Source organism: Muscardinus avellanarius (assembly GCF_963383645.1).
Source record: "Muscardinus avellanarius genome assembly, chromosome: 1".
NCBI lineage: Eukaryota > Metazoa > Chordata > Mammalia > Rodentia > Gliridae > Muscardinus > Muscardinus avellanarius.
The window spans coordinates 78,778-94,501 of NC_137786.1; the positions used below are offsets into that span (position 1 = coordinate 78,778).

The following is a 15,724-nucleotide window of genomic DNA, read 5'->3' on the forward strand; positions in this document are numbered from 1 at the left end:
GTGATTTGAGTCTGTTCCCCTTGTTCATGCTAATGTTAGAGTGCTCCATTTTGCAGAGGCTGTGGCCCTGAGAAAGACCACGTCTACCTACAGTTGCACCACTTGCCCCCTGAGCAGCTGGCTATGCGCTTGCCTGGCATTTCAGAGACGGCTATGATCTTTGCTGGAGTGGATGTCACCAAGGAGCCAATCCCCGTCCTCCCTACTGTGCATTACAACATGGGTGGGATTCCTACCAACTATAAGGGTCAGGTAAAGACGCCAGGCCACCTCATGACTGTGCCTTAGAGCTGAGAGGCAAAGACAGGTGTTTGGGCCCAAAATGTACCCTGTTATTTGGTATTCTCACTTATTTAAGTTACTGTTCGTGGGAGGCAGAGGGAGGTTTGGCTACCTTCCAGGGTTTGCGTTCACTTAGTAGTAACAGCTCCTTGTCAGTAGTGTGTTATTCCCCCCATAGGTTAATTATTGGGTACAGTTTTTCCAGCTAATAATTACATTCCTGTATGTCTTGTGTTCTTTATACTATGACCTTGTAAATCAGTGATTTTCGTGATTAGTGGCTGGGGAGGTAAGTTCACAAGAGTTAGGGTCAGGCACTCTTGCTTTAAGCTCCTAGTCAAGGCAGGGGATAGGGATTGCTATTCTCCCTTCATACCTAAACAGTGAATTTGCATCTGAAATACCTCTCAGGCTTCTCCCCTTGATGTTCCCTCACCTGCTGTGCTCCCTTGTCTGCACCTCAACCAGCTGGTGTTCAAGTCAGGTGGGAAGCATCAGCCTGGAGGTGAGGTCACAGGCTGGTGTAGGACCCTTTGCCTACTTATAATGGCACGTGTTCAGGGGCAGAGGGAGAACTGGGGATTCTTTCAGAGGATTCCCCCTGAGACAGAGCAGACGTGGTTTTTACTTCCTCTCCTCCTTGACCTCAAACATTCTATCCTGGGGCAGTAGGCCTGGGGAAACATGGATACCTTGACTTCTTGTCTGAAATCTTTGCTATAGGTGCTAAAGCATGTGAATGGCCAGGATCAGGTCGTGCCTGGCCTGTATGCCTGCGGGGAGGCCGCCTGTGCCTCCGTGCATGGTGCCAACCGTCTCGGGGCAAACTCCCTCTTGGACCTGGTGGTCTTCGGCCGGGCCTGTGCCCTGAGCATCGCAGAGTCCTGCAGACCTGGTATGTGGTCCACACCCGGCTAAAATAAGTTTTTAATGTGTCATCTGAAACCACTTTTCAAAATTCTCAAAAAAGCCAGACATGGTGGCACAGGCTTGTAATCCCAGCATTCAGGAGGCTGAGACTGGAGGACTGCTGTTTGTGGACAGCCTCAGCTACTTAGTGAGGCCCTTCACAACTGAGTGAGACCCTGTTTCAAAATGAATAAAAAGTGGGGCATGGGGTGTAGCTCGGAGGTCAAATGCCCCTGCGTTCCATCCCCAGACCTGCAAAAAATAAATAAATAAATAAACATAAAAATTCTCAAAACATCCTTTCACAAAGTCTCAGATGGGCATGGTGTTGCACACTTCTCCCAGGTAAAGACAGGAGGATCACAGGTTCTAGGACAGCCTAAGCAAGTATAGTGAGAATCTCATCAACCTAGTGAGATAAGTTTTCAAAATAAAAAAATTTAAAAATGGGGTTGGGGGAGTAGCTCAAAGGTAGAATGCCCTGGACTCAATTCCTGATAAAACACACACACCACACACACATGCACATGAAATCTCAAGGTTTAAGTTAGAGAAAATAAGAGTTAGGACCAGTAGGTGGCTTTGGAATCATACAGGGTAGAAAGACAGTGTGCAGTTTTACCCCTGGAGTCAAGAACCACTTGTCTGGAGTATGTCCCATTTTGTTACCAAAGCCACAAAATACAGCTTGCACAAATTGTTTTGTAAATTTAGGGATGATATCTCTTCTGCTTTGTAGAAAATGTTTCATAATTTAAGATGGTTCTGTTTTGTTCTTATGAGTTATTTACTGAACACCTACTGTGTGTCAGAGCTTTATCTCCGTATGTTGTGTAGTTTGTGTGAGTTATTTACTGATCACCCACTGTGTGTCAGAGCCTCATCTCCATATGTTGTGTAGTTCGTGGGAGTTATTTACTGAACACCTACTGTGTGTCAGAGCCTCATCTCTCTATGTAGAATGTTGGCTCGAGTGTAGCCATGTTTTGCAGATTTCTTTTCTTTGTTTCTTTTTTTTTTTTTTTTTTTTTTTTTGCAGCCCTATTTTCTATTCTTTATTTTTAAACAGGGTCTCACTGAATTGCAGAGGACCTCACTAGTAGTTGAGGTTGTCCACAATCCACAATCCTCCTGTCTCAGCCTTCCGAGTGCTGGGATTACAACAACATGCGCCGCCACACCTGGCTTGCGAATCACTTAAATGTCTGTGATACATACTTGAGTGTCAAATTCCATCCATTTTTTTTTTCTAAATGTTTTTGGAAAAATAAATTCTGGTGACTTTTTTTCTTAGGAGATAAAGTTCCTTCAATTAAACCAAATGCTGGGGAAGAATCTGTCATGAATCTGGACAAATTGAGATTTGCTGACGGAAGCATAAGAACATCAGAACTGCGTCTCAACATGCAGAAGGTAGGGAAAGACACTGCCTTCAGTTGCCCTGCACAGGTCCTCAGGGACAAACAGCAGAAGTATGTATTCCTTGCTGTCTCAAAATAAGAATATAAAAGTGATTAGGAGGCCTCAGTTATTTTCCTTTCACATAAAAGTCTGGAAGTTAGTAGTCTAGGGCAGAAAGAGTAGACATTGCCCTCTCTTATATGCCTGTACTTGAGCTTGGCTCCATCCTCAAGCCAGCCCAGGCTGCCCCAAGGTATTCCAGCCAGAAGGAGGAGATAGAACAGGAAAAGCTGAATTCCAGGCTTCTTAGATGCCACCATAGTACTTACATCTCATTTCCCAGAAGTTAATCAGGCCAACTCAGCTGACTTCCAGTAGGTATGGAATTATCTTCAAACTGGGACCGTTGCTATGCCTAACCCTAACCCAAAGAGTAGTAGGTAGATGACCACCGTTGCTATGTTGGTAAATAGGAGATGGTAGATAGGAGTTGATAGATAGGAGATGACCTCTGTAGGTTCACCTTCTTCATCAGTCAGTGGTGGTGGGAATGTCTCCTCCTTTGCTGTCCTGGATGGCAGCCACATGGTCTGTCAGCCAAGCATGGTGGCACATGCTTATAATCCCAGTACCTGGTAGGCTGAGACAGGAAGATCGCAGGTTTGAGGCCAACCTCAGCTACTTAGGCCCTCCACAACTTAGTGAAATTCCTGTTTTAAAATAATGAATTTTAAGCCGGGCTTAGTGGCTCATGCTTGTAATCCCAGCATTTGGGAGGCTGAGACAGGAGGATCTTGGTTAGCAGACAGCCTCAGCTACTATTTAATGAGGCCCTTTGCAACTCATTGAGATACTGTTTTAATATAAAGAATCAAAAATAAGACTGGTGATGTAGCTCAGAGGTAGAATGCCCCTGGGTTCCTTCCCCAGTACTGCCAAAAACTAAAATAAAGAATTTTAAAAGTAGGGCTGGGGGTGTAGCTGGAAGGTAGAATGCCCCTGGTTCAATCCTCAGTTCCACACACACAATCAATCAATCAATAGAATGTGGTCAGTCTAAGAAGCTCAGTTTCCATTTTCCAATTTTAATGTAAGTGGCTACATATCATTAGTAGCTTTGCATTAGATAACAGGGTTAGATCAGTAAAAAAACAATATATATATATAAAACAGGAAACAGTTTTATCTAATACGGGGATTTTTGTTCCATATATGAGGGCTCTCTCTGCTTTAGGTTATTTGCAGTGATTTCTGTATGTATTTCTAGAAGGCCCTTTCCTTAGTTCTGTATGAAAGGGGGGCATTGGCCATGTACTCAGACTCCAAGTAAGAAAGGCTCCTGTCCTCTTCTCTCAGGTCTGCGTGCTTCTGTCTTCAGATGTCTGACCTTCAGGAGGCCTTGTGCGATGGTGAGAGAAATAGGAATGAGGCACAGAGCGAGCCAGTCCTGCTCAGCAGGACTTGGCAGGTGTTGGCATGGAAGAGAGGCCAGCTAGTACAGATGTGGCCATTGCAGTCCAGGAGCTTGTGCTGAGGTGCAGAACAGCAGCCCCATGCAGTAGATACTTGGGATGGAAATGCTAGAGGCATTCCCGCCATGCTGGATGTAGCCTGGCACTGGACTGCCAAGCAAGGGCTGTCGGTGCTTAGCAGGCACAAAATCCGGCACTCACAGAATGTGCCTTTCCACAGCAGTAGTGACTTTTCTGCTGGCTGCAGCTAATACTAGTAAGAATGAAGGAAATGAGGTATATGTTGAAAAGGGATCAATAAAATTACTTATAGATAAGATTACCTAGAAATTTCTAGAGAACTAAAAAACTAACAGACACTACAAGAAGATAGGTATCTGGATAAACAATTCTTATATAGAAATCAGTAGCTTTCTAGTCTTCCCATAGAAAGCCACTCATAAGTCAATAATTATTCATACTGTAGCCAAAAAATATAAAATCCTTGAGCAAACCTAAACATAAATGTATAAAGGATATATGACAGAGGAAAGATATGAAAAGATATTTAATATTTACCAAACTCTAAAACAAATTTTTTCAGTTTTTCTTCTGAGAAACCATTAAATGATGGCCTGTGGTACAACTTTACCAATTATGTATTAGTCTAAAGAAAATTGGATGAACCAGGCATGGTGTATATCTATAATACCAACTTCTTGGGCAGCTGAGGCAGGACGCCCCAGATTCAAGGCCAGCCTGGGCAACCTAGTAAGACCTGATTCAAAATAAAAAATAAAAGGGTTGGGGCTATAGCTGAGTACTAGAGCTCTTGCCTATTATATATTGGAGCCCTGGGGTTCAATTCTCAGTACTGCCAAGGGAAAAAAAATTAGATGAAATGTCTCCAAATTAAAACTGTGTTCATTGGATTTTTTTCCCCCTCAGTACTGGGGATAAAACACGGGGACATTCTACCTCTGAGCTATACCTCCAGCCCTGTTTTTAAATTATTCTTTATTTTGAAACAGGGTCTCATTGAGTTGCAAAGCTCCTCACTAAGTAGCCAAGACTGTCCACAAACTGCAGTCCTCTTGTTTCAGCCTCCCAAATGCTGGGATTACAATTGTGTGCAACTTAGCCTGGCATGGTGGCACATGCTTGTAATCCCAGTGCTTGGGAGGCTGAGACGGGAGGATCTAACAGGTTCAAAGCCAGCCTCAGCTACTTAGTGAGGTGCTTTGCAACTCAGTGAGACCCTGTTTCCAAATAGGTCTGGGAGTATAGCCCGGCGGTAGAAAGCCTCTGGGTTCTACCCCTAAAACCACCAAAAAAAAAAAAAAAAATTTGTGTGCCACCACACTTGGCTTAGTTCGATAGAGGAAGAGATGCTTTGCAACTCAGTGAGACCCTGTTTACAAATAAAATATAAAATAGGTCTGGGAGTATAGCCCGAAGGTAGAAAACCTCTGGGTTCTACCCCTAGTACCACCAAAAAGAATAGTCGTGTGCCGCCACACTTGGCTTCCTTTGATGTTAATAGAGGAAGAGACACTTCGGTTCACTCATTCAGGAGGAGTAGATGAAGACGATAGTAAGGCACTGTGGCACATGCCTGCAATCCCAGTACCTGCACAATGAGATGGGAAGATAGCAGATTTGAGGCCAGTTTCAGCAGCTCAGACCCTGTTTCCAAATAAAATAGGCTAAGCCAGACATGGTGGCCCACGCTTGTAATCCCAGTACTTGGGAGGCTGAGACAGGAGGATCACAGGTTTGTGGCCAGCCTCAGCTACTTCGTGAGACCTCCACAACTTAGTGAGACCCTGTTTCAAAATAACGAATTTTTTAAAAATAGGGCTTGGGGAGTAGCTCAGGTATAATGCCCCTGGCTTCAATCCCCAGCACCCCAAAATAAATACATAAATAAATAAATAGTTAGGGGATCTAGCTCAGAGGTAGAACACTTTGGATTCAATCCCCAGTACAAAAAAAAAGGGGAAAGATTATCTAGTAGATACTGCTTTTCTACATTTGACAGGAAGCCAGGTATTGTTCAGCATTCCAAAATGAACTTGAGATTTGTTTCATAGCTTCTTTCTTTCCTTCCTTCTTTCTTTCTCTCTCTCTCTTTTAATGCAGTACTGGGGATTGAATTTAGGGACATCTATCAAGCTACACTCCCAGCCCTATTTTTTTCATTCTTTATTTTGAAACAGGGTCTCACTAACTTGTGGAGGGCCTCACTAAGGTAGCTGAGGTTGGCCACGAACCTGCAATCCTCCTGTCTTTGCCTCCTCCTGTCTCAGCCTCCAAAGTACTGGTATTACAAGTGTGCACAACCACACCCAACTTCATAGCACATTTCTTTTTTTTTTTTTTGCACTGGGGATGAAACCCAGGGGCATTCTGGATCTCACTGGATTTCACAGTCCTCACTAAGTAGCTGAGGCTGTCCATGAACCACGTATCTTCCTGTCTTACCCTCCCAAATATTGGAATTATAAGCGTGCGCCAGCACGCCCAGCTCATAGCACATTTCTTATGAGCATAAACTGAACTATAAAGGCACTTGATATGTGAGATTAGCAGCATAACAGAGGACCAGTAGCCCTTCGATGGCAGGAAAGGGCTGGGCTGGGCAGCAGCATCTCTGCTCCCCTTCCCTTTGCAGCCTTCTGCCCTCCCACCTGCACACCACCACTCTCTTCTCAACACTTCCTGGTTTGTATTGTCAGTGGGGCTTCAGGCTGTGTGTTTACCACAGACCACCGGTGCCAGGTGTCTTGTGGCCTACAGGGCTGCTGCCGTCAGGTGGGGAGTCAGCAGTTGCCTGGTTGTTGTGGAAACTCAGTTTGAATTTCCTAGTTTATCTGTTAAATTTACATGAACATTTTACCTAAAAGGAAATGCAGAAAATTGATAATCTAATGGCAGCAGGCATGATTTGGCATGGCTTAGTGGATTAAAAGTTTACAGACATTGTCTTGTTGCAGTCGATGCAGAATCATGCTGCGGTGTTCCGTGAGGGTAGCGTGTTGCAGGAAGGCTGTGAGAAAATCAGCCGGCTCTATGGAGACCTGAAACACCTGAAGACATTTGATAGAGGTGAGTTGTCCACATCGCACTGGCACATGGCTTCCATGGCCAGGGGTGGGCAGAGGGTGTCTCTCCAGTCATTGATCAAAGCAAAGCACTCAAGTGTCACTCGGCAACAAAACATGTTTACTTCTGCAGAAGGGTGTGCAGTGGATAGAAAGTCTGCCAAGCAAGCACATGAGCAGGAAGTCTGCTTGGATTTTTACTCCTGACTTGATCCAACCCCTTGCCCTGATTGGTGGGGGATTGGATTCACAACTCTGTGATTGGCTATTTTCTAAGACAGGCAGGAATTCTGGAACAAAGTTTGGCACAGAAAGTTTAAAGTACAACTCTGTGGTGATCATTTTAGGTTGGGTGGGAATTTTGAAACAAAGTAAGATTCTGATCAACTAAACATTATATGATCTAAAATGGCTGCTGTCTGGCTACATGTTTGACAGAAAGATTTTATACTTTTTACAAAGTTACTGATATCTTCCCTGGGTGCCCACTCTCAGATGACCCTTGCCCACAGCTATACAATTGGACCAGCAGATTCATGCTCTAGTGAGCCTGGCTTTGACTGGCTTCTGTTAGCTTCTCATGAATCCTTGTGTGTCCCTAGGAATGGTCTGGAACACAGACCTGGTAGAGACCCTGGAGCTACAGAACCTGATGCTGTGCGCGCTGCAGACCATCTACGGAGCAGAGGCACGGAAGGAGTCTCGGGGTGCTCACGCCAGGGAAGATTATAAGGTGGGCCTTCAGGGTAGGATGAGCACCTGGTGTCCTCCCAGCTGATGTGGCTTGGCATTCTCCCAGCTCCCAAATACCTTTTCTAAATTTCACTTCATTTCCCCAAAAGTAAATCAAGAAAGGTGCTTTCTTCCTGGGGTACCTTCTACCTTTGTTCTTGCCATTCTCAGAAATCAGATGGCCCCTCTCCTTCCTCAGATTAGCATCTTCTTCTGCTGCCCATTGTAGCAGAACCAGTCTGGTTCTTACTAAGGCCAAGGTTATAGATGCTGCCAGGGTGCACTAGCTTATTAAATGTGAGGTGAATCATGAATCATGGTTCAGACCTGCTTCGAAGTTTGCGAAAGTTATCATAGATCTTGTGTGTTTCGGATGGATTGCTATCTGCACAGAGCGCACACATGTTGGGATTCTGCATGTTGTGTGGTACAGGATGGGGCTCAAGTGCAGGTTCACGGTGAAGTACACCAGCCAAAAGGTTAGACCATGAGATGCGTACAGACTCTGGTTCCTGTGGGGTGGCACAGATGAGTAGAAAAGTTGGCTAAAAGAAGTTTTCCTTTGCCGCAGAGTTTTATTGACTTACTCTGCACCAATCGGGTAGGTGATAGAAGAGATGGGCCAGCAGGTACACCCAGTATGTAATGAGGGCTGGAAGCTTCTCCAGAGTTGGTTTTAGGAGTTGTTTGAACAAGTCTCTGAGTACTGGGCAGAACCTGCTCCCCCAGGAAAAGCTTGTCCCAAAATTATGTGCATAGAGCTCAGAGTATCCCCACCACCTAAGCAGGGGCTATCTCCTCTCACCCACACTCACTCTAGCAGAAATGGCCAAGTGTTTGGACCTTTATTTGAAAAGGCTGTTAGTTGTCCTACCCATTTCCACATGCAAGATTTTTCTTGCTGGCATTTAGCTTCTTTTAGAGAGTTTTTGGAACTTTTAATAGTTGCTGACTCTGACCCTCTAAGAGTCCTGAGAGTGATGTTGCCTACCTGCTGTCTGTTCTCGTACATTTTCTGATTATGTTACTCCAAGTATTAATAAACATGGTGTGCCGGGCGTGGTGGCGCATGCTTGTAATCTCCACGCTTGGGAGGTGGAGACAAGAGGATCGCGCAGGTTCGAAGTCAGCCTCACTGGCTTAGAGACCCTGTTTCCAAATAAAAAAATAATATAAAATAGGTCTGGGAGTGTAGCCCGGAGGTAGAAGGGTTTCCAGGGACCCAGTACCACCAAAAAATAAAAAATAATAAACGTGGTGCATTTCTGGCCTCAGGTACGGATTGATGAGTATGATTACTCCAAGCCCATTCAGGGGCAGCAGAAGAAGCCGTTTGGGGAGCACTGGCGGAAGCACACACTGTCCTATGTAGACATCAAGACTGGGAAGGTATGTGGGGCACACATCTACTCAGGGATGCACTGAGTGGCTCTTAGTCTAGCCTGTGGTGGTCGCTGAGAGAAGCAGCCCAGATTTAAACTAGATACTGGCAGATGTACATTGTGAGTCCAGCTTCTCGATAGAAACAATTCAGGGCCTGCAGTGGTTCAGGGGAGACTTGCTGTAACACCAGCCTCTGGGTTTGTGGGCAGAGTTTAGGCTCTGGGGTAAGGGGCAGGGACACAGCCACCAGAAACCCTACTGGAACCTTGGGAGCAGAAGAGACCGCATTTGGGCCACATCAAAGCAGCTATAGAGGAGCCTGGGGATGTGGTTCAGCTCATAGCTTCCCTCTGCAGCATGCAGAGGAGGGTTGACTTAGCAGGCAGTCAGCTGCAGCTGCACCAGCCTGTGGTCTTGTTGCCTCAGTTAGCATTTCTCTGGGCATCAAGATTCTGAAATAATTAAGAGAGTTTTTAAGCTGTTTTAAGTTTTTAAGGCATGCACCTGTAACCTAGTACTTGGGAGGCTGAGCCAAGCAGGTCAAAGATCTGAGGCCAGCCTCAGCAGTTTGACAAGACCCCCAGCATCTAAGCGAGGCCCTATTTCAAAAGAAAATAAGGAAGGATGGAGGTATAGCCTGGAGGTAGGATACCTCTGGGTTTGATCCCCTGTACAAAACAAACAGAAAAAGATAGCTTTTACCCTTAAAGTTCTTCATATCTTATTAAGAGAATCTTTTAATCATTTATCTATGCCTCGAGAAATTAAGGTAAAGGCTGCTCTCGCTTTAGATCGAGAAGCCCGCTGTGAGGTGGCACACACCTGAGATCCCAGTACGAGGGAGGCTGAGACGGGAAGAGCTCGGGCTCAGGGTTAACCTCTGCAATTTGACAAGACCCTCAGCAACTTAGTGCGACTGTTTCAAAATAAAATTAAAAGAGGACCAGCTGGTTGTGGTGGCACACACAGCTTGTAATCCCAGCATTCGGGAGGCTGAGACAGAAGGATCGCGATTCGAGGTCAGCCTCAGCTACTACTTAGTGAGGCCCTTTGCAACTCAGTGAGACCCTGTTTCAAAATAAAGAATAAAATATAGGGCTGGAGATGTACCTCGGAGGTAGAATGCCCCTGAGTTCAATCCACAGTAGAGGAAGAAAAAAATCAGCCTCACTAGGTTGCTGAAAGACGGCTGGCTTTGAACTTGTGATCTTCCTGTCTCAGACTCCCAAGTATTGGGATTATAAGCATGCACCACCATGTCCAGTTTAATTGTTCTCTTTTAAGTAGGGCAAACAAAATATGTACAAAGTTCAAATGAGGTTTGCATGATGGAGCATTTTTGTAACGTTTTAGGAATCTTGTTCTGTGTTGTTGTTCTATTCTACTGTGGATTTGTCATGATTCACATAGTCAGCCCTGTTGTGCAAGCAGATCACTTTCCTGTTTGCCATTCCTTTGTCTAGAAGTTCCCATGCCTGTAAATGTACTCTGATAGTTAGCATGGCTGTTTCTACATTCTGCAGTCTTAAGTTGCCCTGCTCTTCTTTCTCAAGGTCACTCTGGAGTACAGGCCTGTCATTGACAAGACCTTGAATGAGGCCGACTGCGCCACAGTCCCCCCTGCCATTCGCTCCTACTGATGTTACCTGCAACTGCATCACGACATAGCTTGCAGGTGGGTGTTGTGCCCACCTGGCTTGGTAACTTCTTACTCTTGTGAAATACACTTCATCAATGTTTTCAGCCCAGAGGCCAATGGCTTGCCAGAACTCAGGTGAGGGACAGCTGTGCCTGCAGTTGTCTCTGGCTTCCTGCTTGTGACATGATAGAACTGGGCACAATGAAATAAAACATAAATGAGTAGCCCTTCGCTTATTTCTAAATCCATTTAAAACTTTGGGAATATCTACTAACCTGAAGTTATATAAACTATAATTAATGTTCTTATTCTTTTACATCAAAATCCAGAACTTTTGTTGTAATTTATGTTTAAGAAGAATTTTGGTGCCTGACAGCAAATGAAGAAAACTAACATTTCCTCCTTGTTTTTGGCAAGTGACTTAGGCAAACCTGTTTCCTAAGGTATTGAAATAACCAGATCCAGCCGGGCTTGGTGGCGCACGCTTGTAATCCCAGCACTTGGGAGGCTGAGACAGGAGGATCACACAGATTCAAAGCCAGCCTCAGCTACATAGTGAGGCTCTCAGCAACTTAGTGAGACCCTGTTTACAAATAAAGTATAAAATAGGTCTGGGAATATAGCCCGGCGGTAGAAAGCCCCTGGATTCCACCCCCAGTACCACCAAAATAAAAAAAGAAAAGAAAAGAAAAGAAAGAACCAGATCCTGAATGAAAATAATGGACTGATTTTTCAGTTTTAGTATGTTCTTTTTCAAGGTCCAATTTATTTTATGTAACAAACCTATTTTTTTGGGGGGGGGGGCGGTATTGGTAATCAAACCCAGGGGCATTCTACGTCTGAACTATACTCCCAGTCCTTTTGCTTTTTTCATTCTGAAATAGGGCCTCGCCTCAAACCTGCAGTCATCTTGACTCAGCCTCCCACGACTGAGATTTGTACTACCATGCCTGACTTTACAAAGCTATTCTTTATTTAAAAAATTTTCACCACAGTATAATATAAATTTATTTCCTGACGTTTATGGGGTTTTTTTGTTTGTTTGTTTGTTTGTTTGTTTGTTTGTTTTGTAAGAAGCACTTTTTCATAAAGCAGGCCAGGCTATATTGCACTAATTTTGCATTTGAAGCCATGGCCATTGTTAGGTGTCAGGCATGGAAAGGAATGTGTCCTTGTCCTCGTAGGGGTCAAGTTTATATTTCCTTCCAACATCCAGTGCCCTGCAATCATGTTCTTCTTGTATAAATTTTTTATTATTTTCTCTTGGCACTAGGCTAGATTTTGGGAAATGTTAGCGTGTAATAGAAAATGAAATGAGCGATGGGGTGGGCACGTGACAGTTCAGTAGAAAAGTTTAGATGCAGGAAATGCAGAGCCAGCGTTTGTTTAGGTACTTGACTGTATTTACATAAAAGCAGGAAGTTAGTGGAAATCTAGCTGCTGAAAAGGACCTGGGACTTTTGGAATCCGTTCTAAAAAGCATCTGGAACACAGGTTCCCAAACTAACCAACTAAACTTCCCCCCTTTCAGAAGTAAAGTACATCCATCAACCTTCCCCCTACCCCCACTGGATATTTACCTTTTTAAAGCAAACAGAAACAAAGATGCAGGACAGATTTGTGTTCTTTTATGTGTCTATATTTCCCTCTAGCACAGCCCAGAGGTGGCGCCCTGTGGAACCTGTGAGCTAGGACAAAACAACTCTTGGCTCTTCCTGGACAGTCGTGCTGTGCCTGTGCAGCACTCAGCCCTAGAAGGGCTCTGCCCTGTGGATGAACCACAGATCCTTCAGGCCCGGGAAGAGAAGCAGTAGAGAGTGCATGCACACCGATTGTGTCAGGTCTGGAGAATGCAGACTGATACTGGTAGTGGAAGGCAGATCAGTGGTTCCCTGCAGACTCGGGGTGGGAAGGAAGCCTGTGGGTGGTGAATATATTCATTATCTTCTGCCAATTTTGCCTCAGAAAAGCTGTTAAAAATGTTGACCAAAAAAATAAATGGTTATACCAAGATAAAACTTCTCGCCTGTGTGATTGGGGTTTTCTGTGTGAAGTGGTGGGATGTGCAAACTCTTAAGTTGCTGCTGCAAAAGCAAAACATTTCAGCTATTATGGAAGAGAATTTGGCAACATCTAACAAAACTTTTTGCACACTTACCCTTTGACCCAGCAGTTCTAGGAATTCACCTCAAAGAAATAAAACGACTATATGCATAGTGGGTTTTGTGGCCTTTTTAATACTTCAAAATGTCCGTGGCTCGTGGAGACCGGACATTCATCCCGGTAGTGAACTGTGTGGCTGTGAGAGGGAAGGAGTACAGCTGTGACCACCTGCACGGAATATACTTAGTACTGGGCAAGAACGTGTTTGCCCCTCTCCTCCAAACCCCAGGCCCTTGAGATGCCTGAAAGGTAGCAGGCATGACACGCCTGGATCTCAGCCACTCTGGAGGCGGAGGCAGGAGGAGGACCCCACGTTCATAGCCAGCCTGGGCTACTTAGTGAGACTGTCTCAAAAACCAAAAAGGGCTGGAGGGTGTAGCTCAGTGGTAGGGAGTACCCCTGGGTTCAAGCCCCAATGCAGCAAAAAGAGGTGAGAAACTTAAGTGGAGAAGAGGGCAGCACGGCGAGAGGTGGAAGTGGGGCTGAACGCATCTGGAAATGAAACAACACGTTTTACATGTTTATAAACTGAATGTTCATATGTTGCAGGGATAACTGCACTGAAGGTGCTTTCCCCCAATTCAACTAAAATTTGTTGAGTTGGGAAATTGATTTAAAGAACTAATAAACAGCACAGTTGCAGCTTAAATCTTTATTATAAAACCACTGGGAAAGAGAAAGGGAGAAGGAAAGCAGTGTGCTGGAGAGCCCGAAGGTGGAACCTGCCCCCCAGACCCATCCCTTAAGTAAAGTTTCCCCACTGGTATGTTCTTATCAGCGTTCCCTAGACAACAGAGCTAGCAACTCATTGAATCTGTGCGGAGACAGGAAGATCGCACAGGTTCGAAGCCAGCCTCAGCTACTTAGTGAGGCTCTCAGCAACTTAGTGAGACCCTGTTTCAAAATAAAATGTAAAATAGGTCTGGGAGTATAGTCTCAGAGGTAGAAAGCCCCTGGTTCCATCCCCAGTAACAAAAATAAATAAATAAATAAACAAACAAACCTGTAATTAAAAATTTCAAATAGAAATAGAGATAAGAACATATCCTTTTTCATTTAAGAAATAAACATTTCCAGCTGAGTGTTGTTGGTACACGCTTTTAATTCTAGTACTTGGGAGGCTAAGACAGGGATTGCAGGTTTGAGGGCAGCCTCAACAACTTAGTGAAAATAAATAAAATAGGGCAGGGGGTGCTGGGCATGGTGGCACACTCTTGTAAACCCAGTACTTGGAAGGCTGAGATAGGAGGATTGCAGGTTTTAGACTAGCCTCAGCAACCTAGGGAGATCCTGTTTTAAAATAAAATAGGGCTGGGGGTATAGCTCACAGGTAGAATGCCCCTGGGTTCAATCCCCAGGCCAACCCCCAAACAGGGCTGGGGGTGTACTTCACAAAATCTTCCTGGGTTCCATTACCAGTACCACAAAATAAGTAAATAAATCCCCAAAGAGAAAAATACACATTTCCTAGCTCTGTTTGAGGAATACCAGTGGAACATACCATTCTGCTCTGAGTATTCCCCACTGAATAAACCACGGCCCCTTGAAGAAATTGCAGATTTCTAAATGGAATTAGAAGTGTACAGGATGAACCTGAGTTTTCTAAGCCAGAAGCAAGAGACTCAGGGCCAGCCAGCAGGAAGGGTTCCCATGGTCATAGGCGAGAGAGTAAATGTCAGGTGGCACGACTTGTCTGACTGTCAGGTGAAGAGTTCAAGAAGGGCTAAAACCTAGTAAAAGCATATCAGCCAATGATGTGTGTGTGTGTGTGTTACTGGCAGATTGAACCCAGGGGACTTCTACCTCTGTACTACACCCCCAGGCCTATTTTATTATTTATTTGGAAACAGTCTCACTAAGTTGCTAAGAGCCTCATTGAGTTGCTGAGACTGGCTTCAAACCTGTGTGATCCTCCTGTCTCAGCCTCCCAAGTACTGGAATTACAAGTATATGCCACCATCCCAGCCATGTTGGCCATTTTTAGAGTAACTAGGGTGCTAACTTATAACATTAAAAGTGGACAAACAAGCCGGGTGTGGTGGCACACGCTTGTAATCCCCACGCTTGGGAGGCGGAGACAGGAGGATGGCACAGGTTCGAAGCCAGCCGTGCTGGCTTAAGAGACCCTGTTTCCAAATAAAAAGTATAAAAATAGGTCTGGGAATGTAGCCCGGAGGTAGAAAGGTTTCCAGGAACCCCAGTACCACCAAAAAAAAAAAAAAAAAAAGTGGACAAACAAGCCAGGCACAGTGGTCCACACCTGTAATCCCAGAATTTGGGAGGTTGAGACTGGAGGATTGCAGGTTCAGACCAGCCTCAGCAACTTAGTGAGATCCTGTTTTGAAATAAAACTAAAAAAGGCTGTGATTGGTCAAGTATGGAAATGCATGCCTCTAATCCCAGTACTTGGAAGGCTGAGACAGGAGGACCCCAAGTTCAAGGCCAGCCTCAGCAATTTAGTGGGACTATCAGCACCCAGGTGAGACCGACCCTGTTTAAAAGTCTGGGAGTGTAGATCAAAGGGAGAATGTTCCTGGGTTCAGTCCCCAGTACAACAGGAATGGGGAGGGGGGAAAATAAAGAAATAGAGACATAGCTTGATTTGATGGTAGTCAAATTCTGTCCTTAGTACCATAAAATAGTGGACTATTCAAGGAAAA

At 44.8% G+C, this 15,724-nt stretch overlaps 1 protein-coding gene across 1 annotated transcript in view; it reads left to right on the forward strand.

Moving 5' to 3' along the window:
• SDHA (succinate dehydrogenase complex flavoprotein subunit A) overlaps positions 1 to 10,902 on the forward strand; it is a gene marked incomplete at both ends in the record, with an annotated part of 34,517 nt that extends 23,615 nt beyond the window's left edge. Inside the window, 7 exons of the mRNA XM_080712192.1 lie at positions 57 to 252; positions 1,006 to 1,177; positions 2,486 to 2,604; positions 7,040 to 7,151; positions 7,750 to 7,880; positions 9,155 to 9,268; positions 10,816 to 10,902. Of these exons, the coding sequence (XP_080568318.1) occupies positions 57 to 252; positions 1,006 to 1,177; positions 2,486 to 2,604; positions 7,040 to 7,151; positions 7,750 to 7,880; positions 9,155 to 9,268; positions 10,816 to 10,902 (931 nt within the window). The remainder of the gene's footprint in view (positions 1 to 56; positions 253 to 1,005; positions 1,178 to 2,485; positions 2,605 to 7,039; positions 7,152 to 7,749; positions 7,881 to 9,154; positions 9,269 to 10,815) is intronic.
• Positions 10,903 to 15,724: the final 4,822 nt, after the last annotated feature.